The 26,859-nt window shown below is 47.1% G+C and overlaps 1 protein-coding gene across 1 annotated transcript in view; it reads left to right on the top strand.

Moving 5' to 3' along the window:
* Positions 1 to 805: 805 nt before the first annotated feature.
* The window catches only part of LTA4H (leukotriene A4 hydrolase), a 109,388-nt gene continuing 83,334 nt past the window's right edge, over positions 806 to 26,859 (top strand). The window contains exons 1-2 of the mRNA XM_075344741.1: positions 806 to 1,003; positions 11,741 to 11,871. Of these exons, the coding sequence (XP_075200856.1) occupies positions 857 to 1,003; positions 11,741 to 11,871 (278 nt within the window). The 5' untranslated portion in view covers positions 806 to 856. The remainder of the gene's footprint in view (positions 1,004 to 11,740; positions 11,872 to 26,859) is intronic.

The following is a 26,859-nucleotide window of genomic DNA, read 5'->3' as shown; positions in this document are numbered from 1 at the left end:
GTGATAGCACATATAGAGCAGGAACTTTTTACTCACCTGTCCCCGGCGCTGCTGTCCGTGGTGCTGATGTCTGCGGCGCTGCGGTCATACTTGCTTCCGGGTCCGCGGTGCAGTGAATATGCAATGAGCATAATGAGGGGGCCCTGAAGCAAATGACAGCAGCACCGAAGAATGGGTCTGCGTATGTCTGTGATTCCGGTATCTATGAAAACAGACGTCATACGTAACGGAATCACTGACGTGTGAAGGGGGCATCTTCCTAGGGGAAAACACCTGAATGCTCAGCTTAGCATGTCTGAAAACCAGAGGTTAAAAGACGTTCAGAATCCTGAACCTAAGAACAGCAAGTCGCATTTCCACAGAAATGAAGAAAGCTATAAAGGTAATCTTTGAGCATGTTATAAGCATTTATTTTCCTGCATTATTAGTGGAGTCACTCAAAAAAAATGCTGAGAAAAAGCACAGTGTGAACATACTCTGAGCCATGAGAAGTTCTGTTACCTTGCACCATAATCTTTTTATTTCTGTAAAGCCTCCAAAAGGCAGCACTCCTGTACAAATGCTTGGTTTATTGGGAATATCCCTGCATATATTGGTAGCACATGGAAATGGCCATCAGCCTCTTACTGCCTGACACTGACCCTGTCTGCAGAATATTATGCCGCTTCCCTTTATAGACCATGAGCACTTCCTGAAAGGGAGATTGTGAAACTAACCGAACAAAACTACAACTCCCACACGGCCTTTCGCGGTCACGTGGTCCCGTTCCAGGCAGGGATTGGCTTCTTTTTCATCCTTCTTGTGTGTGAGCCGTCACATTTCTTCATCAGTGTCCGCTGCTCGTGTAACTGTAACCATGTCTGACCCCAGCTCGTTCTGCTCCTCCGAGCAATTCATCACCCGGCACCTGAACCTGCAGCTGAGAGTGGACTTCAAAACCCGAGTGATCGCCGCCTCCAGTGCCCTGACCGTGCGCTGCCTGCAGGACTCCGTCACCAGCCTGGTACCTGTGCCCATGTGTATACTGCCCATTTGTATAGGGCTGTAAAGTGTCCATGACGTAGTGCCCATGTACATAGTGTGCATGTGTATAGTGCCTGTGTATAGTGCTGCATAGTGCCCATGTGTATAGTGCCCATTTACATAGTGCCCATGTGTATAATGCTGCATAGTGGCCATGTGTATAATGCTGTTTAGTGCTCATGTACATAGTGCCCATGTGTATAATGCTGCATAGTGGCCATGTGTATAATGCTGTTTAGTGCTCATGTACATAGTGGCCATGTGTATAGTGCCCATTTACATAGTGGCCATGTGTATAGTGCCCATTTACATAGTGGCCATGTGTATAGTGCTGTGTAGTGCCCATTTACATTGTGCCCATGTTTATAGTGCTGTGTAGTGCCCATTTACATTGTGCCCATGTCTATAGTGCTGTATAGTTCCCATTTACATAGTGCCCTTGTCTATAGTGCTGTATAGCGCCCGTGTACATAGTGCCCATGTCTATAGTGCTTTGTAGTGCCCGTGTACATAGTGCCCATGTGTATAATGCTGTATAGTGCTCATTTACATAGTGCCCATGTCTATACTGCCCATTTACATAGTGCCCATGTCTATAGTGCTGTATAGTGCCCATTTACATAGTGCCCATGTCTATAGTGCTGTATAGTGCCCATTTACATAGTGCCCATGTCTATAGTGCTGTGTAGTGCCCATTTACATAGTGCCCATGTCTATAGTGCTGTGTAGTGCCCATTTACATAGAGCCCATGTCTATAGTGCTGTATAGTGCCCATTTACATAGTGCCCATGTCTATAGTGCTGTATAGTGCCCATTTACATAGTGCCCATGTCTATAGTGCTGTGTAGTGCCCATTTACATAGTGCCCATGTCTATAGTGCTGTGTAGTGCCCATTTACATAGTGCCCATGTCTATAGTGCTGTGTAGTGCCCATTTACATAGTGCCCATGTCTATAGTGCTGTGTAGTGCCCATTTACATAGTGCCCATGTCTATAGTGCTGTGTAGTGCCCATTTACATAGTGCCCATGTCTATAGTGCTGTATAGTGCCCATTTACATAGTGCCCATGTCTATAGTGCTGTATAGTGCCCATTTACATAGTGCCCATGTCTATAGTGCTGTATAGTGCCCATTTACATAGTGCCCATGTCTATAGTGCTGTATAGTGCCCATTTACATAGTGCCCATGTCTATAGTGCTGTATAGTGCCCATTTACATAGTGCCCATGTCTATAGTGCTGTATAGTGCCCATTTACATAGTGCCCATGTCTATAGTGCTGTATAGTTCCCAATTTTCATAGTGCCCATGTCTATAGTGCTGTATAGTGCCCATTTACATAGTGCCCATGTCTATAGTGCTGTATAGTGCCCATTTACATAGTGCCCATGTCTATAGTGCTGTATAGTGCCCATTTACATAGTGCCCATGTCTATAGTGCCTGTGTACATAGTGCCCATGTCTATAGTGCTGTATAGTATCCATTTACATAGTGCCCATGTCAATAGTACTGTATAGTGCCTGCGTACATAGTGCCCATGTCTATAGTGCTGCATAGTGGCCATGTGTATAGTGCCCATTTACATAGTGCCCATGTGTATAATGCTGCATAGTGGCCATGTGTATAATGCTGTTTAGTGCTCATGTACATAGTGGCCATGTGTATAGTGCCCATTTACATAGTGGCCATGTGTATAGTGCCCATTTACATAGTGGCCATGTGTATAGTGCTGTGTAGTGCCCATTTACATTGTGCCCATGTTTATAGTGCTGTGTAGTGCCCATTTACATTGTGCCCATGTCTATAGTGCTGTATAGTTCCCATTTACATAGTGCCCTTGTCTATAGTGCTGTATAGCGCCCGTGTACATAGTGCCCATGTCTATAGTGCTTTGTAGTGCCCGTGTACATAGTGCCCATGTGTATAATGCTGTATAGTGCTCATTTACATAGTGCCCATGTCTATACTGCCCATTTACATAGTGCCCATGTCTATAGTGCTGTATAGTGCCCATTTACATAGTGCCCATGTCTATAGTGCTGTATAGTGCCCATTTACATAGTGCCCATGTCTATAGTGCTGTATAGTGCCCATTTACATAGTGCCCATGTCTATAGTGCTGTATAGTGCCCATTTACATAGTGCCCATGTCTATAGTGCTGTGTAGTGCCCATTTACATAGTGCCCATGTCTATAGTGCTGTGTAGTGCCCATTTACATAGTGCCCATGTCTATAGTGCTGTGTAGTGCCCATTTACATAGAGCCCATGTCTATAGTGCTGTGTAGTGCCCATTTACATAGTGCCCATGTCTATAGTGCTGTATAGTGCCCATTTACATAGTGCCCATGTCTATAGTGCTGTGTAGTGCCCATTTACATAGTGCCCATGTCTATAGTGCTGTATAGTGCCCATTTACATAGTGCCCATGTCTATAGTGCTGTATAGTGCCCATTTACATAGTGCCCATGTCTATAGTGCTGTATAGTGCCCATTTACATAGTGCCCATGTCTATAGTGCTGTATAGTGCCCATTTACATAGTGCCCATGTCTATAGTGCTGTATAGTGCCCATTTACATAGTGCCCATGTCTATAGTGCTGTGTAGTGCCCATTTACATAGTGCCCATGTCTATAGTGCTGTATAGTGCCCATTTACATAGTGCCCATGTCTATAGTGCTGTATAGTGCCCATTTACATAGTGCCCATGTCTATAGTGCTGTATAGTGCCCATTTACATAGTGCCCATGTCTATAGTGCTGTATAGTGCCCATTTACATAGTGCCCATGTCTATAGTGCTGTATAGTGCCCATTTACATAGTGCCCATGTCTATAGTGCTGTATAGTGCCCATTTACATAGTGCCCATGTCTATAGTGCTGTATAGTGCCCATTTACATAGTGCCCATGTCTATAGTGCTGTATAGTGCCCATTTACATAGTGCCCATGTCTATAGTGCTGTATAGTGCCCATTTACATAGTGCCCATGTCTATAGTGCTGTATAGTGCCCATTTACATAGTGCCCATGTCTATAGTGCTGTATAGTGCCCATTTACATAGTGCCCATGTCTATAGTGCCTGTGTACATAGTGCCCATGTCTATAGTGCCCATTTACATAGTGCCAATGTCTATAGTGCCCGCGTACATAGTGCCCATGTCTATAGTGCTGTATAGTATCCATTTACATAGTGCCCATGTCTATAGTACTGTATAGTGCCTGCGTACATAGTGCCCATGTCTATAGTGCTGTATAGTGCCCGTGTGTATAGTGCCCGCGTACATAGTGCCCATGTCTATCGTACTTTATAGTGCCCATGTCTAGTGCTTTATAGTGCCCATGTACATAGTGCCCATGTCTATCGTGCTTTATAGTGCCCATGTACATAGTGCCCATGTCTATAGTGCTTTATAGTGCCCATTTACATAGTGCCCATGTGTATAGTGTGTCCATGTCTATAGTGCCCATATATAACTCATGCTCCATTTCTGTGTAGGCAGCAGGTGATCTGGTTTCAGACTAGATTCCCCCATGTTTAGTTGCTCCAGCTCTGATACCGGAGTATAACCTGAGCGCCATACATGTGGGGATCATTGTACAGTATGGTCAGATCGCAATCAGCAGCAGCGCTGTTGTCTGTAACTAACGGGATAACGTCTGCTCGAACTTTGCTCGATGGGTGTAAGGCTGTTTTCACACCTCCGGTTTTAGCAGAGCCGGCCAATACGGCTCTAAAACCTATGCAACGGATGTGGCGACAAAACCGCATCCTTTGCATAAGTTTTTTACATGCGTCCCGTCCGGTTTTTGCCGCTTGCGGCAGGCTACTGAGCATGCACAGTGGAAAAAAACGCATGCGGCGTCCGGATGCGTTTTTGGTTGCAGGACGCCGCATGCGGCGTCCATAGGCATGCATTGCAAATCGCGCCACATCGGCCGGATGCAGCGCAATGCAGTTTTATTTGCCGGACAAAAAAACGTGCCAGGCAACGTTCCATCCGGCCGCCGCATCGGCTAAATCTGCCGCATGCGGCAAAAAACGGACTGTACGCAAGCCCATGCGGCATAATACGGCACTAATGTAAGTCTATGCAAAAAAACGCAACTGGCGGCAAAAAAATACCGTTGCGTTTTTTCTGCAAAGCGCCGGATTGTGCCGCACAGGAAAAAACGGATGTGTGAAAGCAGCCTAAGGGGAACAGAGCTTCCATGCACAGAATGCAGATCTTTATTTTTAAGCGATGATAAAATGTCCTCTTACTGCTATTGGGGTACTGGAGACCCGTTCAGGGTCCCAGTGGGTGCACATCAGCGAATTATCCCTAACCCCTAATTATCCTAACCTATGGATGGCTTGTGATTTTAGGAAAGCCCCTTTAAATGCAATTCAGCAAATATGTGTGCTTAACCTTGTGAAGATCGTATAATGTCCAATATATTTCCCACTGTTATATCGACAATTATCAAAATTCTGGAAATATTGCTAGAAAATTCTACCAATTATGACAATCACTAAGAGCCGAATGCTGAATATATCCCGTGCCCCAGCTAGTGAGAGAGTATTACTTTTATGTTACAGAACACCATTAGTCTCTCTCTACTTTGGGAATCTTTCTTTCTTTCTTTCTTTCTTTCTTTCTTTCTTTCTTTCTTTCTTTCTTTCTTTCTTTCTTTCTTTCTTTCTTTCTTTCTTTCTCTATGTTAGTTATCTCTGTTGCGCATCTTTTTTCTTTCTCTATGCTGGATATCTGTGTCTCTTTGTTAGGTATCTCTCTCTATGTTATGTACTTCTTTGAAAAAGAACGCATGCTGGCGTTCGAAATGCATTGCTTTTGCCATGGATTTTAAAAATATGTTGGAATAAATCTTGAAAATTTTTAAAGAAGCTGGAACCTTTTCTTTATTCACTGGATCTCTGTTTGGTTTAACAGACATTCTTTGCTTCAGTTGAGTACCGGTGGGTGAGCTGGATCTTCTCCCCTTTTCCCTTTCCCTTGTCAGTGTATCGCTCTCTCTATGTTGGGTATCACTCTCTCTACGTTGGGGGAATCTTTCTCTACGTTGGGAATCTCTCTGTTGTGTATCTTTCATTCTCTGTTGGGTATCTCTCTGACTTTCTCTACTTTGGGTATCTTTTTCTTTCTCTGCGTTGGGTATCTTTCTTTCTCTGTGCTAGGTATCTGTCGTGTATCTTTCTCTGTATGTAGGGTATCTCTATACATTGGGTATCTCTATGTTGGGGTATCCCGCTCTTTCTACATTGGGTATCTCTCTTTGTTGTGTATCTTTCTCTCTACATTGGCGATCTCTCTTTATCTCTGTTGAGTATCTTTCTACGTTGAGTGTCTCTCTCTACATTGGGTCTTGATCTCATTACTTTAAGGCTCTCTTTACTTTGAGGCTGTCTAAAGTGCGTCTAGTTCTAAGCTGCATCTCTGTGCGTGGCGTGTGTCTCTGTATGATGAGTTTCTCCTTGATCTCCTCCTTGTACCATATTAGTATGCCCTCTGAGCATCGGCCCTACTTGGTGTTTTTGTTTTTCTGGGCAGAGACAAATATTTCCCTGTATCCCATAGGTGCGAGAGATTCCTCCTCTGCCCGGCCCATGTCTCCAGGAGGATCTTGATGGCTATGATTTGTATAGCTTTTGTTTGAAGTCTGGGTCGTTTGTCTTGGACCCAAAAGCTGAGGAATTCAGCCCTTGAATGCTCCAGCTGCTGATAACTAAGGATGTCATATTTAGTCGATATACCTTTTTAAAGAAAATTAGATTTTTATAGGATATACCAGTTTTTGTGGTAGGTTTTGGTGGCATATTTTGATCTTGATTTTTACTATTATTATTATTATTATTATTATTATTATTATTATTATTATTATTATTATTATGTCAGGACCTGGTGTTTTGTTTGGACCATATGTTTTCTGTCTGTCGTTGGGTCCTTGGATGTTGGTTGCCCTCTGCTGTGATGATTGGGCTGTATTTTTTGTTGTTGCGGGGATTGATGGTAGAGTTTTACTTTGCAGTGTTGGGTCCTTCGTGTGTTGGTTACCCTGATTAGCTGTGTGGATGGGGCTGTATTGTTATTGCTGGGGTTGTGTGTAGAGTGTAGGCATTGGTTTTGGGGGAGTGCTGGTACTTTGAGGTGTCCTCTCCGGTCTTTGTTGCAGGTCTGATTTTAGCACAGTTATTTCTTCTTTTGAAGTTGATATTTCGACCCCCAGATGGTCATTTGCATTTTTCTCACCTTGGCTTCTTTGACACTTTGAACTAAATACAATAGAATTGCTTTGTAATAGGGAAAGACAGTCTCTGAGTATATCCCTGGGGGGGTTGTGATGTAGATGGGGTCTGGGGGACAGCTGGAGACACTGCCTGCTGTGGTCTGATCAGAAGTGATTATGCTTCCTCTCTGCTTCAGGGGTTTCGCTTGGTTCTTAATGTGGTGGAATTGTTGATGAAATGCCTCCATTTCTAATTACTGTACGTTCCTTGTATCGTGATAGAATAACATATTTGTTTTTTTCCCCCTGTTCCTAAGGCCCAATCACACACAATGACTTACCAGCGATCCTGACAACGATGCGACCTGATAGGGATCGCTGGTAAGTCACTGGGAGGTCGCTGGTGAGATGTCACAGTCAGGCCTTACCAACGACACAGTAACGATACAGGTCGCAGTAGCGACCTGTATAACGATGTCGGCGGGCGTTGGGACTGTGTTAGGAGGTCATTGGTAGGTATCAAACACAGCGATGTGTCCTGCCCAGCAGGACATCGTCTTTGAAGAAAATGATCCGGACCATTCTGCAATGACTAGCGATCTCACAGCAGGGGCCTGATCGCTGGTAGGTGTCACACATAACGAGATCACTGGCGAGATCGTTGCTACGTCACAGAAACTGTGACTCAGCAACAATCTCATTGGCAATCTCGTTATGTGTGACGAGGCCTTTAAAGTCATTGGGTCTTGGGGTTTTTCCTGATAGTGTCCATTTGTATGGATTTTCTGGCTTCCATGGACCTGGTATTTTCATGAAAGGATATCACTAATGTGTCCGGTCCCCTGCTGGCTCCTGGTGATCTGCATTGCCTACAGTGCACTCCCCATGTTGTTTTATTTTAAAGATCTTTCTTTTATATTTTCTTATGTGTAATACCGTTTTTCCAAAAATAAAACCTCCCCCAAAAATAAGCCCTAGCAGGAATTTTAGGCATTTTCGGTGTAAGGCTTAAATATAAGCCCTACCCCAAAAATAAGCCCTAGTCGTGGTTCAATAATGAAGTGTCCATGCAGCTAAAAAAGTTAAAGAATACCGCAGGACACTTCGTTATAGAAAACAGACACCCCCAAAAAAAAGAAGACCGAAGAGAGAAGACTCTACAATCATACTTGCGAGATGCCGAACGGGAGGACATGCAGTGGATTATACACCCACACACATCAGATCACACATCAGATCACACATCAGATCACACATCAGATCACACATCAGATCACACATCAGATCACACATCAGATCACACATCAGATCACACACACACTCACCACATCCTGTGATACCGATTGCTTCTGGACGGGAAAGAATTCTGGGATGCAGTGCGGTGGAACGCATAGATGATCTGGGGTGGAGCACATCGAGTGCTCCATGCGTTCCACCGCAGGTCCTCGCATCTTCATCCCATCTTCTCCTGCTGGCCGTAAGCAATCGATATTGTTGGATGTGGTGAGTGACTGTGTGTGTGCAATCTGATGTATGGTGTGTGTGTGTATGGGGTACTTTGCACACTACGACATCGCAAGCCGATGGTAGCAATGCCGAGCGCGATAGTCCCCGCCCCCGTCGCAGCTGCGATATCTTGTGATAGCTGCCGTAGCGAAAATAATCGCTACGGCAGCTTCACATGCACTTACCTGCCCTGCGACGTCGCTCTGGCCGGCGAACTGCCTCCTTCCTAAGGGGGCGGGTTGTGCGGCGTCACAGCGACGTCACACGGCAGGCGGCCAATAGAAGCAGGGGGGCAGAGATGAGCGGGACGTAAACATCCCGCCCACCTTCTTCCTTCTTCATTGCAGCTGGGACGCAGGTAAGGAGATGTTCCTCGCTCCTGCGGCTTCACACACAGCGATGTGTGCTGCCGCAGGAACGAGGAACAACATCGTAACATCGGTCCTTCCGAAATTATGGAAATGACCGACGCTACACCGATCATACGATTTCGACGCTTTTGCGCTCGTTAATTGTAGTAAAAAGGATTCAAATACTCCGATGTCGACAGCGACGCCGGATGTGCGTCACTTTCGATTTTGACCCCACCGACATCGCACCTGCGATGTTGTAGTGTGCAAAGTACCCCTATAAGTTTGTGTGTGCGATCAATTTCTCTTCCTCTTCCATGGAGTTGAAGTCTGGAAAGACATCAGACAGTCTCCTGAAGTGAGTGTCCCTCACCGTGGAGTATTTAGGGGACCTCAGGAAAAATGGGCCTCATCCACCACAGCTTCCTGGTGGCACTGTTGTCACAGTCTGCTCTCTTGGGGCTTGTAGTTCTGTCCATGCCGCCAGGATTCGATGAGTAGACTGTGACCTTTTTAGTTTGTACTGGTTCAGGATCTGTCGCACTTTGGGGTTTGCTAGTTTCTCCAGATATGGGTCTCTCTTTTTCTCTTTCTCTTTCTCTTTCTCTTTCTCTTTTTCTCTCTTTCTCTCTTTCTCTCTCTTTCTCTCTTTCTCTCTCTTTCTCTCTTTCTCTCTTTCTCTCTTTCTCTCTTTCTCTCTTTCTCTCTTTCTCTCTTTTTCTCTTTTTCTCTTTTTCTCTTTTTCTCTTTTTCTCTTTTTCTCTTTCTCTTCCCCCCCCCCCCCCTTTGGGTCTGTCTCTCTTTTTTACTTTTTGTCTCTAGCTCGCTCTCTCCTCTTTTGGCTCACTCTCACTATATCACGCCCATTAGGCGATCACTACTACAACAACCGGCTGTTTGAATAGTAGATTAACATTAATTAACCTCAGATATTTTGTGGGTGCAAGTACAACTTCCAGGCCGTGCCATGACTTGTGCCATCACACCCTGCCCACATCTGTGACTGTAACCCTCTTGTACTACATATAGAATTGAGCTTGATTAAGGAATTTCTTTTTTTTTCTCTCTCGTACGTGAAGGAAATTGACCGGATTTTCATCCACCTGGTGGGTCAGATTTTCTTCTGTCTTTGGACAGTGTCAGATTTCAGTATCCGTTTCATCACTTTTTTTTAATTTTGTTAAAAAAAGCTTTTATTAAAAAGTGACAGCACTAGAGAGTTAGTAGTATGTCTGTGCTGTCCGAGTATTTCACAGACCCAAAGACTTGGCACACCCCTGGACCATGATATACTGTGCGGTACATTAAGTTTCATGCAGCAGTTCCCTCATTCTTGGCTGTATCGCTGCAGGTTCTAGTGATGGTATCAGGTCTCATGGTTGTTATTAGCATTGTACGGCCATTGATCCAATGTACAGTATTACATTGTATTGTAGCTTCTCTGTACTTACTGCAATTTCTTGCAAATATTCACTTACTGCTTTGTAATTTTATACTTTGTAACTTTAGCAATTTAGTTTCTTTCTGGTTCAGTGTTGTGTATCTATCAGGATTGTTTTCTCTATTCATCCCCAGTATTGTGTGTTTTTATATTCAGTTTAGGTAGCTGGATTGATCTAAGGCTGGCTGTACACCATCGAAGGTTGACAGCCACCTGCAATTTGTAAACGGTCAGCTCTGAGAACGCTATTTACCTGCAGCTATAGTGTAAATCAACTGGTTTATAGGGTTACAATGTTGTGCAGCTACCAGGAGAAAATAAACTTTATTCCTCCCAGTAGCTGCTGGCTTTCAGTTATAGATGCTTGCTGGTGTGGCTTCAATCGCTGCTCACTACACTGTCAGCGGCAGTTTAGTGAGCACTCCCTGACAGCAGGCTCTGCACTGATCTGCAGTAGACCCATCTGTCAATCAAAATCTCGGGTCACAGTATAGTGAGTAGTGACTGAAGGCGTGCCGCCACACCTCTATAACTGAAAGCCAGAGGCTACTGAGAGGAATAAATTACATTTTTTTTTCCAGTAGCCGCGCTTTCAGTAAGGCAGCCGGACAGCATTGTAACTATTAACCCTATGTATGCAGGTAAATAGTGTTATCCGAGGTGACCGGTTCCCTTTAACGCATCCCTTCTTACTCATGAACACTCAGCCATGTGTGCATGTGTTCCCTATAGGAAGAAGGTCATTATCTGCTCCTGGACACCTCTGGTGGTGGATTTCCCATTAGATCACTATTCACATCTTACATGGCCTGATTCCTCATTTCTTTACATCTGTAGTCAGAATCTGTACTTCTCCATACCCACCAAAATGTTCAGGTTTGGCCCTCGTTCTTTTGTGTTTCTCAGAGTACAAACTGTATGGTACAGTTAAGAAGAATTAATAAATTTTGGTGAGAATCATGGTGGGATTTTTAGTTCTTTCAGAATGCCAATCCCCTCTATTCACTGTGTTGTAACCCTGTGTATACCAGACACGGCCTGTAGGGCAGAGCCGTGACCACTGAACACACACTTAACCAATGCCTAGGAATTTCATGTGTTTATTCGGAGTATTCTTACCACTGAACTGTTTGCACTTCTTCCTTATGATTTGTATGTGCTTATTTCTATTTTTTTGTTTATTCTCCATAGATTTTGGACACCAAAGATCTCACCATCAAAAAAGTTTCTCTAAATGGACAAGAAGCCAAATTTTCCCTTGGGGCAGCTCACAGCTTTAAGGGCACCCCCCTGCAAATCACCCTTCCATCCCCCCTGACCAGGTACAAGTGCCTTTATTCCTAATACATTTGTGCGGTGATAAACATTTTGAGTTTTTATTGTCTCCTTCTCCAATGAATAACTATATTTAATGGCTGGTCTTGGCAGGCAGGTAATCAGTTCTTGCACGGTAGGAGATTCTGATCATGTTCTTGAGGCTCTTTGACTTCTAAGACTTTGGATTGCTTTGAAAGTGTGATTACATTTTGCAAACTTGTAGATTGCGAAGACTCTGACCAGTTTTATCACTCGTCCTGCTATTGTACGTAATGACTGAGCGAAGTACGAAGTTTGCCACTGTAATGATTCACACCCTGTGGCTCCTTACTTGGCAGTCTCTCGTCTTATTTATTTGTACTTGTGCATCTAGATATTGGGCCTTAGGGGTACTTTGCACACTACGACATCGCAGGTGCGATGTCGGTGGGGTCACGGCGAAAGTGACGCACTTCCTGCGTCGCTATCGACATCGTAGTGTGTAAATCCTAGATGATACGATTAACGAGCGCAAAATCGTCGTAATCGTATCATCGGTGTAGCGTCGGCGAAATCCATAATTACGCTGACACCGACGGTCCGATGTTGTTCCTCGCTCCTGCGTCAGCTTACATCGCTGTGTGTGAAGTCGCAGGAGCGAGGAACATCTCCTACCTGCGTCACCGCGGCTCCCGTCGGCTATGCAGAAGGAAGGAGGTGGGCGGGATGTTTACATCCCACTCATCTCCGCCCCTCCGCTTCTATTGGCCGCCTGCCGTGTGACGTCGCAGTGACGCCCACGACCCACCCCCTTAATAAGGAGGCGGTTCGCCGGCCAGAGCGACGTCACACGACAGGTGAGTGCATGTGAAGCTGCCATAGCGATAATATTCGCTACGGCAGCTATCACAATGATATCGCAGCTGCGACGGGGGCGGAGACTATCGCGCTCGGCATCGCAGCATCGGCTTGCGATGTTGTAGTGTTCAAAGTGCCCCTTAGATTTACAACGTTCATTGCATTAAAGGGAAAGTGGCATAAAAAAAACATAAACTGAAAAAATATATTATTAATGTTTTAATGTCTTGTTTAAATATTTGTTTTAATTGAGCAAAATATGAAATAATAATTCAAAAAGTTTTAAATGTTCCACTTTTAAACACTAGGGGGAGCAGCTGCTGAAAAACTGAAAAAAGTGTAAAACTAACCTAGATTACAACTGCAGTAAAGTGGGCAGAATCTGCTCTCCTGTGTGTGATGTCCCCTCCCCTCCCAACCTGGGTGTTTCCAAAAGGATAAGGAAAGAGGAAATTTAGGACACAGTGCAAAGCCATTTGGTTGGTGACTGCAAAGTGATCTTAATATGTCTAAAGTGTCACCAATGACAGGTGGCATAGTGTCCCACTGTATACTGTGCCCCACAATGTACCGTGCTCCACAATACTGTGCACCATAATGTACTGTGCTCTGTTATACCGTGCCACATAATATACCGTGCCCCTTAATATACCGTGCCCCATAATATACCGTGCAATGCAATACCGTGCCCCTTAATATACTGTGCACTGCAATACCGTGCCTCATAATATACGATGCTTTACAGTACCGTGCCCCATAGTATACAGTGCTGTGTAATACCGTGCCCCATAATATACCGTACTTGGCAATACCGTGCCCCATGATATACTGTGCTTCGCAATATCATGCTTCGCAATACCATGTTCCATATATAGTGCCCCATAAAGCTGCATACAGTACGCAGCTCTGCTATATCAGTATGCAGTGATATAGCAGAGCTGTGTCAGTTAATTCAGAGGAAAGCAGCATGTGATTTCTCTGCTTTGCTTTGAACACAGCAGCGGCGGGGAGCAGTGATCTGCGGCCAGGCATTGTGCTATGGATGTTCGGATGCGATCATTGCTTCCCCGCCCCTGGTTCTCACCCCATCCCGAACCTCTGCTCCCGGAACCTCTTCCTGTGAGCCTGGTGTTGCGGCTGCTACTCCTGTCACCGCTGAGTACAGTGACACGAGGAGCTGCTGGTGATCACAGCTATTGTCCCTGAATCTGTTTGGGCTGAAGGTTTAGGTGCATTTCTCTAAATGCTGGTGAACCTCCCTGCGATCAGCCTGTAATCCTGGGGAATTCAACCACTGGGAGTTGGCTGTAAGATGTCTATATGTCATAGATTTTTATTAATAGGAAATAATCATTGAGCATGGTCACACATTAGAAGGAAAAATCCACCTCTAGAAATGTCTTAAACATAAGGTTTTTCTTTCTATCTTTGTGTATGGAGCTTTTTTTTTTCTTTGTTCACTTTTATTGCAACACCATGTAAAATTTGGCACATTTTCCATGAAAAATTGACATGTTAATTTGATTTTTTCCCCATACACTTAAAAACCAGCAGAACAAAACCTGAATGGACACATTTCCCATTACAATTACAAGGAAGCTTATGTCACGTGTTTTTTGTTTGTTGGTGTTATAACCTATGTGTGGACATACTGTACCTCCTAAGGCTGCTTTCACACATCCGGCTTTTGCAATGCGGCACAATCCGGCACTTTGCAGGAAAACCGCAACCGTTTTTTTTTTGCTGCCGGTTGCGTTTTTCCTGCATAGACTTTAATTAGTGCCGCATTGTGTCGCATGGGGTTGCGTTCGGTCCGGCTTTTGCCGCATGCGGCAGATTTAGCCGATGCGGCGGCCGGATGGAACGTTCCCTGGCACGTTTTTTGCTCCGGCAAAAAAAAAACCGCATCGCGCCGCATCCAGCCGATGCGGCGCTTTTCCCAATGCATCCCTATGGATGCCGGATGCGGCGCGATGCGGCAAAAACCGCATCCGGCCGCCGCATGCGGTTTTTGCCACTGCGCATGCTCAGTAGCATGCCGCAAGCGGCAAAAACCGGACCGGCCGCATGTAAAAAACTTATGCAAAGGATGCGGTGTTTTCACCGCATCCGTTGCATAGGCTTCACAGCCGGATTGAGCCGCAGAGCTCAAGCCGGATGTGTGAAAGTAGCCTTAGGCTGCTTTCACACATCAGTTTTTTGGCATCAGGCATGATCCGGCGAAAAAACTGATGCGACGGATCCGGCGAGAAAACGGATCAGTTGCATCAGTTTTTCTCCATCAGTTCCTTCAGTATTTTGACAGATCCGTTGTGATGCTGAGCATGCTCAGTTCAAAAAACGGATCTGGCGGCCGTATCCTTTTTTCTTTGTCGCTCCATTGGGAGACCCAGACAATTGGGTGTATAGCTTCTGCCTCCGGAGGCCACACAAAGTATTACACTTAAAAAAGTGTAACCCCTCCCCTCTGCCTATACACCCTCCCGTGCATCACGGGCTTCTCAGTTTTATGCTTTGTGTGGAAGGAGGCACACATCCACTCATGCATTCTCATATTAGTTATGTCGGTTGGAAGAAAAGAGGGCCCCCACGGGGCCGCCGGCATGTTCCCTTCTCACCCCACTACGTCGGCGGTGTTGTTAAGGTTGAGGTACCCATTGTGGGTACAAAGGCCGGAGCCTCATGCCGTCTCCTTCACCATCCCTTAGCGGCTCTGGGAGAAGTGGGATCCTGAGCGGTCATCCATTTACTGGGACCGTGCTCCCTCCGCAGCCCCTGTGGGAATCTGCCGGACAGGAGTCTATTCAACCTCAGGGACCGGGCCCTGCAACTCTAAGGTACTCTGTGTCCCCATAGGGGACTGTGCAGGGAGCGCACCTTCTTCCCGGACGCTGCGGCAGCTGGTGAATTGAGAAGACCGGCGGACTTCCGCGCCGACCGTGCCTGCTTGTCGGGCGCGGTCTCAAATTTAGTCCCCGGCTTCATCGCAGCCTAGTCGCAAAAATCCCGCCCCCGGGCCTGCCTGTCAGGGGTAAGGGCGGGACTGCCGACCTGACGTCGGATGTGAGGGCCGGACCATCCTGCATGTTTCCTCCCCCCTCACTGATCACTGTGGGGACCCCAGATTCCCGCACTTTCCTGGCGCCGCCCACGGCTCCACTCCTCCCCTGAGAGCTCCGGCAGCCATTTTTTGGCATTCTGCCGGTGGAGGATTCTCAGGAAGAGCTCTGCAGCTCCGGGGGACCTAAGGCAGGGAATCTGGAGGACACGCACTCCGCTTTTTAGCGGTCGGTAAGCCACACCGGTCACCCGGTGCTGGTCCCCCTAGGGTGCCGGAATAGATACGTATTTATATATATATATATATATTTCTGTTCGGTCGGGCTGTATACCCTTTTTTTGCCCATATACCTTCAGTGATCATTCTCCTAGGAGACAACAGCATGTCGTCCACAAGGAGCAAAGCTGTTAAGGCACAGGGTTTTTTTGCGGCCTGTACCTTTTGTGGGGCTATGTTACCTTGCGGGTTCCACCTACCCTCACTGTGAGCAGTGCTCGACCCTTGCTTCGCTTGCTCAGCCGGAGCCTCGGTCACTAGTGGGCCCCTCGGCTCATGTAGACCCCCCTGCTCTCCCTGTCCAGGCGGCAGGGACAGAGTTCGCCTCTTTTGCCGAGAAACTCTCTGAGTCACTTTCACATTCCATGGCTCAGTCTATGGACAAATGGTCTGCCAAGCTGCTAGAAGCTTTGCAGTCCAGACCGGTCCTTACACAGGCCCCGTCCCCTGTTGGATCGTCGCCTCCAGGCCCCTCTCAGTCCGCGCCGCTGCGCGCTCCCAGGTTGGGCCCTAGGTCTCACGTGGAGGACTCCTGCCCGGACCACAGTCCTAGACAGGCTAAGTGGGCTCGCTGGGAATCTTCCCCGACTTCTTCACGCTGCTCGGGTTCCCAGCTTGAGGACTCTCTGGAGGACGAGGCGGACGTCGCAGCTCAGGGCTCTGACCCTGACGTCGCCCTTAACCTTGATACACCTGAAGGGGACGCCTTAGTGAATGATCTTATCTCGTCCATCAACCAGGTGTTAGATCTCTCTCCCCCGCCTCCTACTGTAGAGGAGTCGGCGTCTCAGCAGGAGAAACACCAGTTTAGGTTCCCCAAACGTACACGTAGTGCGTTTTTCGATCACTCTAACTTCAGAGATGCTGTCCAGAAGCCCAGAGCGGTTCCGGACAAGCGCTTTACTAAGCGCCTCACTGACACGCATTACCCCTTCCCCTCCGAGGTCGTTAAGGGTTGGGCTCAGTGTCCCAAGGTGGATCCTCCAGTCTCTAGATTGGCGGCTAGATCTGTGGTATCGGTTGCAGATGGGCTCATCGCTAAAGGATGCCACTGACAGGCAGATAGAGCTTCTGGTGAAGTCCATCTATGAGGCCACGGGCGCGTCTTTTGCCCCGGCCTTTGCAGCCGTGTGGGCACTCCAAGCTATCTCAGCTTGTCTGGCTGAGATTAATGCTGTCACACGTAATTCTGCTCCGCAAGTTGCGTCTTTGACTTCTCAAGCGTCAGCTTTTTCTTCCTACGCCATGAACGCAGTCCTAGACTCTGCTAGCCGTACAGCTGTGGCATCCGCTAACTCTGTGGCAGTCCGCAGGGCCATGTGGCTGCGCGAATGGAAGGCAGACTCGGCCTCCAAGAGGTTCTTAACTGGTTTGCCGTTTTCTGGCGACCGCTTGTTTGGCGAACGATTGGATGAGATTATTAAGGAATCCAAGGGAAAGGACTTCTCCTTACCCCAATCCAAACCTAAGAGACCTCAGCAACGAAAAATACAATCGAGGTTTCGGTCCTTTCGTCCCTCCGCCAAGCCCCAATCCTCTTCGTCCAGCAGGCCGGAGAAAGGCCAGAGGAACTCCTATGCGTGGCGGTCCAAGTCACGCCCCCAAAAGGCCGCAGGAGGCACTGCCTCCAAGGCGGCATCCTCATGACTCTCGGCATCCCCTAGCCGCATCCTCGGTCGGTGGCAGGCTCTCCCGCTTTGGCGACGCCTGGTGGCCACATGTTCAAGACCGATGGGTGAGAGACATTCTGTCTCACGGTTACAGGATAGAGTTCAGCTCTCGTCCTGCGGCTCGTTTCTTCAGAACCTCTCCGCCCTTCGCTCAGGCCGACGCACTTTTTCAGGCAGTGGACGCTCTGAAGACAGAAGGAGTTGTGATCCCCCGTTCCCCTTCAGGAACGTGGTCGCGGCTTTTACTCCAACTTGTTCGTGGTGCCAAAAAAGGACGGATCATTCCGTCCCGTTCTGGACCTCAAACTACTCAACAGACCTGTGAGAACCAGACGGTTCGGATGGAATCTCTCCGCTCGGTCATCGCCTCGATGTCACAAGGAGACTTCCTAGCATCGATCGACATCAAGGATGCTTATCTCCACGTGCCGATCGCACCCGAGCATCAACGCTTCTTGTGTTTCGCCATCGGGGACGAACACCTTCAGTTCGTGGCATTGCCTTTCGGCCTGGCGACAGCCCCACGGGTTTTCACCAAAGTCATGGGATCCGTTGTGGCGGTCCTACACTCTCAGGGCCACTCGGTGATTCCCTACTTAGACGATCTCCTAGTCAGGGCCCCTTCTCGGGTGGCGTGTCAACACAGCCTTACCGTCGCTCTGGCGACTCTCCAGCAGTTCGGGTGGATCATCAACTTCCCGAAATCCAAGTTGACACCGACCCAATCACTGACTTACCTCGGGATGGAGTTTCATACACTGTCAGCGGTAGTCAAGCTACCGCGGGACAAACAGCTTTCTCTGCAGACAGGGGTGCAATCTCTTCTTCGGGGTCAGTCACACCCCTTAAGGCGCCTCATGCACTTCCTGGGGAAGATGGTGGCAGCGATGGAGGCAGTGCCGTTCGCAATTCCATCTGCGGCCACTCCAATGGGACATTCTCCGCAAATGGGACAGGAGGTCGGCTTCCCTCGACAGGAAAGTCTCTCTTTCCCTTGCAACCAAGACGTCTCTTCAGTGGTGGCTCCTTCCCAGTTCTCTATCGCAGGGAAAATCCTTCCTACCCCCAACCTGGGCTGTGGTCACCACGGACGCGAGCCTGTCAGGGTGGGGAGCGGTTTTTCTCCACCACAGTGCTCAGGGAACCTGGACTCCGATAGAGTCTTCCCTTCAGATCAATGTTCTGGAGATAAGGGCAGTGTATCTAGCCTTATTGGCTTTCCATCGGTGGCTGGAGGGCAGGCAGATCAGTATCCAGTCGGACAACGCCACTGCCGTCGCATACATCAACCACCAAGGCGGCACTCGCAGTCGTCAAGCCTTCCAGGAAGTCCGGCAGATTCTGCAGTGGGTGGAAGCCACAGCCTCCACCATCTCCGCAGTTCACATCCCGGGCGTAGAAAACTGGGAAGCAGATTTTCTCAGTCGTCAGGGCATGGATGCGGGGGAATGGTCTCTACACCCAGAAGTGTTTCGAGAGATCTGTCGCCGCTGGGGAACGCCGGACGTCGATCTCATGGCGTCACGGCACAACAACAAAGTCCCAGCATTCATGGCTCGGTCTCTGGATCACAGAGCTCTGGCGGCGGATGCGTTAGTTCAGGATTGTTCGCAGTTTCGACTGCCTTACGTGTTTCCTCCTCTGGCGATGCTGCCCAGAGTGTTACGCAAGATCAGATCCGACTGCCGTCGCGCCATTCTCGTCGCTCCAGATTGGCCGAGGCGGTCGTGGTACCCGGATCTGTGGCATCTCACGGTGGGACAACCGTGGGCGCTTCCAGATCGCCCAGACTTGCTGTCACAAGGCCCGTTTTTCCATCTGAATTCTGTGGCCCTCAACCTGACTGTGTGGCCATTGAGTCCTGGCTCCTAGCGTCTTCAGGGTTATCTCAGGATGTCATTGCCACCATGAGACAGGCCAGGAAGCCAACGTCCGCCAAGATTTATTACAGGTCTTGGCAAATCTTCTTATCCTGGTGCTCTGATAACGGTTTTCCTCCATGGCCGTTTGCCTTACCCACTTTTCTTTCATTCCTTCAATCCGGAATGGACAAGGGTTTGTCAAGGGTTTTTTCAAAAGCGCCTAGCCAGGCTTCCGCAGGTCCGCACGTTCCTGCAGGGAGTTTGCCACATAGTCCCACCTTACAAACGTCCGCTGGAACCCTGGGATCTTAACAGGGTGCTAACGGCTCTTCAGAAACCACCTTTCGAGCCGCTGCGGGATGTCTCTTTATCACGTCTTTCGCAGAAGGTGGCCTTTCTAGTGGCAGTTACATCACTCCGGAGAGTGTCTGAGCTTGCAGCGCTGTCATGCAAAGCCCCCTTCCTGGTGTTTCACCAGGATAAGGTGGTTCTGCGTCCGGTCCCGGATTTTCTCCCTAAGGTGGTATCTCCTTTTCATCTCAATCAAGATATCTCCTTGCCTTCATTTTGCCCTAATCCAATTCACCAATGTGAAAAGGATTTGCACTCTTTGGATCTAGTGAGAGCACTCCGGTTCTACGTGTCTCGCACGGCGCCCCTGCGTCGTTCAGATGCGCTCTTTGTCCTTGTCGCTCGCCAGCGTAAGGGTTCGCAGGCTTCCAAGTCAACCTTGGCTCGGTGGATCAAGGAACCGATTCTCGAAGCCTACCGTTCTTCTGGGCTTCCGCTTCCTTCAGGGCTGAAAGCCCATTCTACCAGAGCCGTGGGTGTGTCCTGGGCATTGCGGCACCGGGCTACGGCTCAGCAGGTGTGTCAGGCAGCTACGTGGTCTAGTCTGCACACTTTCACGAAACACTATCAAGTGCATACCTATGCTTCGGCAGACGCCAGTTTAGGTAGGCGAGTCCTTCAGGCGGCGGTTGCCCACCTGTAAGAGGGGGCCGTTGCGGCTCTTTTTATTGAGGTATTCTTTTACCCACCCAGGGACTGCTTTTGGACGTCCCAATTGTCTGGGTCTCCCAATGGAGCGACAAAGAAGAAGGGAATTTTGTTTACTTACCGTAAATTCCTTTTCTTCTAGCTCCTATTGGGAGACCCAGCACCCGCCCCTGTTCCCTTCGGGCTGGTTGTTCTTTTGTGTACACATGTTGTTCATGTTGAATTGTTCTTTTGGTTCATGGTTTTCAGTTCTCCGAACATCCTTCGGATTGAATTTACCCTAGACCAATTTATAAGTTTTCTCCTTCCTGCTTTTGCACCAAAACTGAGGAGCCCGTGATCCACGGGAGGGTGTATAGGCAGAGGGGAGGGGTTACACTTTTTTAAGTGTAATACTTTGTGTGGCCTCCGGAAGCAGAAGCTATACACCCAATTGTCTGGGTCTCCCAATAGGAGCTAGAAGAAAAGGAATTTACGGTAAGTAAACAAAATTCCCTTCTTTGCTGCATTATGCCGGATCCGGCGTCCATAGGCTTCCATTATAAAACACACCGTATGGCGCCGTATCCGGCACGATACGGTTTTTCGCCAGAGACAAGAAATGTTCCCCTCAGCGTTCCATCCAGCCGCCGGACAAGCAAATTTTGCTGGATCCGGCAAAAGCCGGATGGAACGCAAGGCCATCTGGCACAATCCGGCGCTAATAGAAGTCTTTGAGGAAAAAAACGGATCTGGCGGCAACAGATGCCGGATCCGTTTTTTTCAGGTTTTTGCCGCATTATGCCTGATGGCAAAAAACTTGTGTGTGAAAGCACCCTTAGGCTACTTTCACACATCCGGCTGTAGCAGTGCGGCACAATCCGGCGCTCTGCTGAAAAAACAAAAAACGGGTTTTTTTTGCCGCCGGTTTCCTTTTTTTTCCAGCATTGACTTTCATTGGCGCCGCATTGTGCCGCATGGGCTTGCGTTCCGTCCGTTTTTTGTCGCATGCGGCAGATTTAGCCGATGCGGTGGCCGGATGGAACGTTCCCTGGCACGTTTTTTGCTCCAGCAAAAAAAACCGCATCGCGCCGCATCAGCCGCTGCGGCGCATTTTTCAATGCATGTCTATGGACACCGAATGCGGCGCGATGCGGCAAAAACCGCATTCGGACGCCGCATGCGGTTTCTTCCACTGCGCATGCTCAGTAGCGTGCCGCAACCGGAAAAAAAACGGACGAGCCGCATGTAAAAACTTATGCAAAGGATGCGGTGTTTTCGCCGCATCCGTTGCATAGGTTTCACAGCCGGATTGAGCCGAAGTGCTCAAACCGGATGTGTGAAAGTAGCCTTAGGGTTTTCCACTTACACCACTCTGGTCTCTAATGGCCTACACTGGGTTAAAATTACTAAAGTCAAATAGTACTCTCCCTCACACGAACCAGCCATATTGTCCATATCTGCTCAGACGTGTGCTGTATGTTGTGACGTCACTGCTGCAGCCACAAAAACGAAGGTGAGAGTGGTGGGATCAGGAGAGGGTGGGTTTATCATTTTGACTCTGTGGCAATTAGAAGCCCGAATCCTAGAAGTAGAAAACCACTTTAATTGGTTAATAACCTATGACGTAGTTTAATCATAGATTGTTAGGCCTAGAATAAATCTGGAAATATGGCTGCACCCAAAGGGAAGTTCTGTGGTATACACCAGTTGGTTGAAGGGAACATTTGTATCTTTATTACTGGGAGCAGAACTTTTGGTTCTAGAACAGTGTTTCTTAGGCTAGTTTCACACTTGCGTTGGACGGCTTCCGTAGCATTGCGTTGTGTGACTGATGCAACGGATGCGTTGCATATAGTGGCACAACGCAATGCTACGGATCGTACAAAATAACAGAGAGCGTTATTTATTTCTTATTTTTTTTTTTTTTTACTTCTTTACAGTACCGGCAGCCGACTATTGTGAACGATCAGCTGATCGCTCTTAATAGCCGGCGGCCGAGCGCTCAGCTGAGTGCCCTGACATGCCGGCGGCCGAGCGCTCAGCTGAGTGCCCTGACATGCCGGCGGCCGAGCGCTCAGCTGAGTGCCCTGACATGCCGGCGGCCGAGCGCTCAGCTGAGTGCCCTGACATGCCGGCGGCCGAGCGCTCAGCTGAGTGCCCTGACATGCCGGCGGCCGAGCGCTCAGCTGAACGTTCGGCCACCGAGAAATAAAATAAAGTTTGTGATTTTAAAAAAAAAAAGCAAAAAAAAGAGAGCATGCGCAGTGAAAAATAAAGGTTTTCGCTGCTCATAAAAACGTTACATGCAGCGTTCCATCCGCCCGGCGCAGCGTCAAAATAACGACGCTGCGTCGTCCAGCGGATGCAACGCTGTCACTTGCGTTACAGTGCGTCATCCATACAAGTCTATAGAGTATAGCGCAGTGCGTTAACGGACTGCGCTATTCTCCATAGTGACGGACTCCGCTGAACGCAAGTGTGAAAGTAGCCTTACTTTTCTGTGGCCGTTCTTTCCAGTAGAGCTGCTGTAATTGGAGGAGGTGCTCAATTTTACCTGCTACCAACATCCGTCCTACTTGTATAGCGTAAGTCGGTAGCGGGGGTATGGAGCAGACTCACGGGTTGCGTTCACCCCATACTTGGCAGGTAATGGCTGTGACACACGAGTGGAGTGGAGGTCCACCCTTAAATGTTAAACTGTTAAATGCTGCTGTCAAACTCTGGCAGTAGTATTAACAGCTCTCTGGCAGATTTTTGGCATAAATGTAGAAAAAATCCACACGTGAAAAACACACATGCGTTTTCGGTGCGGAAACATATCAAACACATGTAATCCTCACATTGTTATATCAATAAAGTTTTGTCAAGGCCAAGTACAAAGTATCAAAATCAAAGCAGCTTTATTTAAACGACGAAAACAAAACCGTTTCATTTAAAAAAAAAAAAAACACGCATACTAACGCATTTCACCTAATTTACAAAATGGGTGCAGAATTTTTAATACATAAAAAAAAAACAACTCTCCAAAAGCTCATCATGAGAACGTAGCCTAAGGGGACTAATAAATGCAGCAAAAAAAAAAAAATGGTTCCAATCACCCCTTTTTCTCCAATTAAAAATAAAGATGACAAATAAACACAAGTACGTGGTATCACCGTATCCTGAATAGTCCAATTTTTGAAAATCTAGAATTAATTTATCTAGTTGGTAAACAGAACAATAAAAAAAGCAATTTTTTTTTTCCAGCAATGCTGCTAAATGCTATTTGAGAATGCTATGAGAAGCATTTAAAATTTCATAGTCATATGAAAAAGTTTGGGCACCCCTATTAATGTTAACCTTTTTTCCTTATAACAATTTGGGATTTTGCAACAGCTATTTCAGTTTCATATATCTAATAAATGATGGACTCAGTAATATTTCTGGATTGAAATGAGGTTTATTGTACTAACAGAAAATGTGCAATCCGCATTTAAACAAAATTTGACTGGTGCAAAAGTATGGGCACCCTTATCAATTTCTTGATTTGAATACTCCGAACTACTTTTTACTGACTTACTAAAGCACTAAATTGGTTTTGAGCTTTGAACTTCATAGGCAGGTGAATCCAATCATGAGAAAAGGTATTTAAGGTGGCCACTTGCAAGTTGTTCTCCTATTTGAATCTCCTATGAAGAGTGGCATCATGGGCTCCTCAAAAAAACTCTCAAATGATCAGAAAACAAAGATTATTCAACATAGTTGTTCAGGGGAAGGATACAAAAAATTGTCTGAGATTTAAACTGTCAATTTCCACTGTGAGGAGCATAGTAAGGAAATGGAAGAACACAGGTACAGTCCTTGTTAAGCCCAGAAGTGGCAGGCCAAGAAAAATATCAGAAAGGCAGAGAAGAAGAATGGTGATAACAGTCAAGGACAATTCACAGACCACCTCCAAAGACCTGCAGCATCATCTTGCTGCAGATGGTGTCAATGTGCATCGGTCAACAATACAGCACACGTTGCACAAGGAGAAGCTGTATGGGAGAGGGATGCGAAAGAAGCAGTTTCTGCAAGCACGCCACAAACAGTGTCGCCTGAGGTATGCAAAAGCACATTTGGACAAGCCAGTTACAGGTCCTGTGGACTGATGAAACAAAGATTGAGTTGTTTGGTCATACAAAGAGGTGTTATGCATGGAGGCAAAAAAACACGGCATTCCAAGAAAAGCACTTGCTACCCACAGTAAAATTTGGTGGAGGTTCCATCATGTTTTGGGGCTGTGTGGCCAATGCCGACACCGGGAATCTTGTTAAAGTTGAGGGTCGCATGGATTCAACTCAGTATCAGCAGATTCTTGACAATAATGGGCAAGAATCAGTGACGAAGTTGAAGTTACGCAGGGGATGGATATTTCAGCAAGACAATGATCTAAAACACCGCTCCAAATCTACTCAGGCATTCATGCAGAGGAACAATTACAATGTTCTGGAATGGCCATCCCAGTCCCCAGACCTGAATATCATTGAACATCTGTGGGATGATTTGAAGCGTCCTGTCCATGCTCGGCGACCATCAAACTTAACTGAACTGGAATTGTTTTGTAAACAGGAATGGTCAAATAGAAGCGACTAGAGGCTGTTATTTTTGCAAAAGGAGGATCTACAAAATATTAATGTAATTTTTATGTTGAGGTGCCCATACTTTTGCACCGGTCACATTTTGTTTAAATGCAGATTGCACATTTTCTGTTAGTACAATAAACCTCATTTCAATCCAGAAATATTACTGAGTCCATCAGTTATTAGATATATGAAACTGAAATAGCTATTGCAAAAACCCAAATTGCTATAAAGAAAAAAGGTTAACATTAATAGGGGTGCCCAAACTTTTTCATATGACTGTATCTGTCCCAAAATGGAATCGAAAAAAAATGTCTTGCCCCACAGAAAACAAATCTTCACACCGCTCCAGCGGCTGAAAATTGAAAGTGTTATGGGTCTCGGAAAATGATGACACTATCTAAAGCCTGCTTTACACTTTGCAATTTCGCATACGATAGCATATGCGATTTGCAACGCCCCCATCGTATGTGTGGCACGTTCAATTTGTTTAACGTGCCGCACAAACTATTAACCCCCGTCACACGTACTTACCCGTCCATACGACCTCGATGTGGGCAGCGAACGTCAACTTCCTGGAGTGGGAGGGACGTTCGGCGTCACATCGACGTCATGCGGCAGCCGGCCAATAGAAGTGGAGAGGCGGAGCTGAGCGGGATGTAAACATCCCGCCCACCTCCTTCCTTCCGCATTGTGGGCCGGTAGCCGCAGGACGTAGGTAAGATCTGTTCATCGTTCCCGGGGTGTCACACACTGCGATGTGTGCTACCCTGGGTACGATGAACAACCTGACGTGCAATTCTAGAGAAAGGTACGATGTGTATGCGATGAACGTTTTACCGTTCAATCGCACGTACCTGTCACACACTGCAATGTACCTTACGATGCCGGATGTGCGTCACTTACGACGTGACCCCGCCGACACATTGTAAGATACATTGAGGCGTCTAAAGCAGGCTTTAGACTGCTTTCACACTTGTGTTGTTTTGCATCAGTCACAATCCGTCGCCTTGAGGAATTATGGTATCCTGCAAAATATTTTGCAGGAAACCGTTTTTTCCCCATAGACTTCTATTAGTGACGGATTGTGACTGATGGCCTTGCGTTGCATCCGCCGCTGACGGATCTGACGTTTACTGACTGACCGTCAGGTGGGAGCAACACTGAATGTAATGTTTTTCCCATTTCGGAACTATAAGAAAAAGAATTTACGGTAAGTAAACAAAATTCTCTTTTTTACTGTGAGCATGCGCACAGTAAAAAACCATGATCGACTGTAAATTCAGTTCCAGTGGCATGAACGATCAGCTGATCGGCCGGCGGACGCTTTTTTTGAACGATCAGCTGAACGCCCGTTTGCTGGCTTTTGTGAACGATCAGCCAGTAAAGCAGTAAAAAAAAACAAAACGCAACGGATCGTTTTTTTTTCAGCATCAGTCAGATCAGTTGTGCCACTATCTGCAACGCATCAGTCACACTACTGATTGTGACGGATGCAAAACAACGTAAGTGTGAAAGCAGCCTAACATTTTCTTTTACAAAGTTCCATTCGTTTTTTTTTTTTTTTTTGTCGTGTTTTTATCCACCATTATGGTGGACTAATCAAAAATGTCAATAAGAAATGATAATATTTTTTTTGTGTGTCATTTCACTGCTTGTGGAAATGTTTCACATTTTCCAGTACGCTGTGGTAAAATGAATGGTG

The sequence above is a fragment of the Anomaloglossus baeobatrachus genome, chromosome 4 (genome assembly GCF_048569485.1).
Source record: "Anomaloglossus baeobatrachus isolate aAnoBae1 chromosome 4, aAnoBae1.hap1, whole genome shotgun sequence".
Classification (NCBI taxonomy): domain Eukaryota; kingdom Metazoa; phylum Chordata; class Amphibia; order Anura; family Aromobatidae; genus Anomaloglossus; species Anomaloglossus baeobatrachus.
The sequence above is the reverse complement of the archived record's forward strand: the minus strand, read 5'-3'. Positions and strand labels throughout refer to the sequence as shown.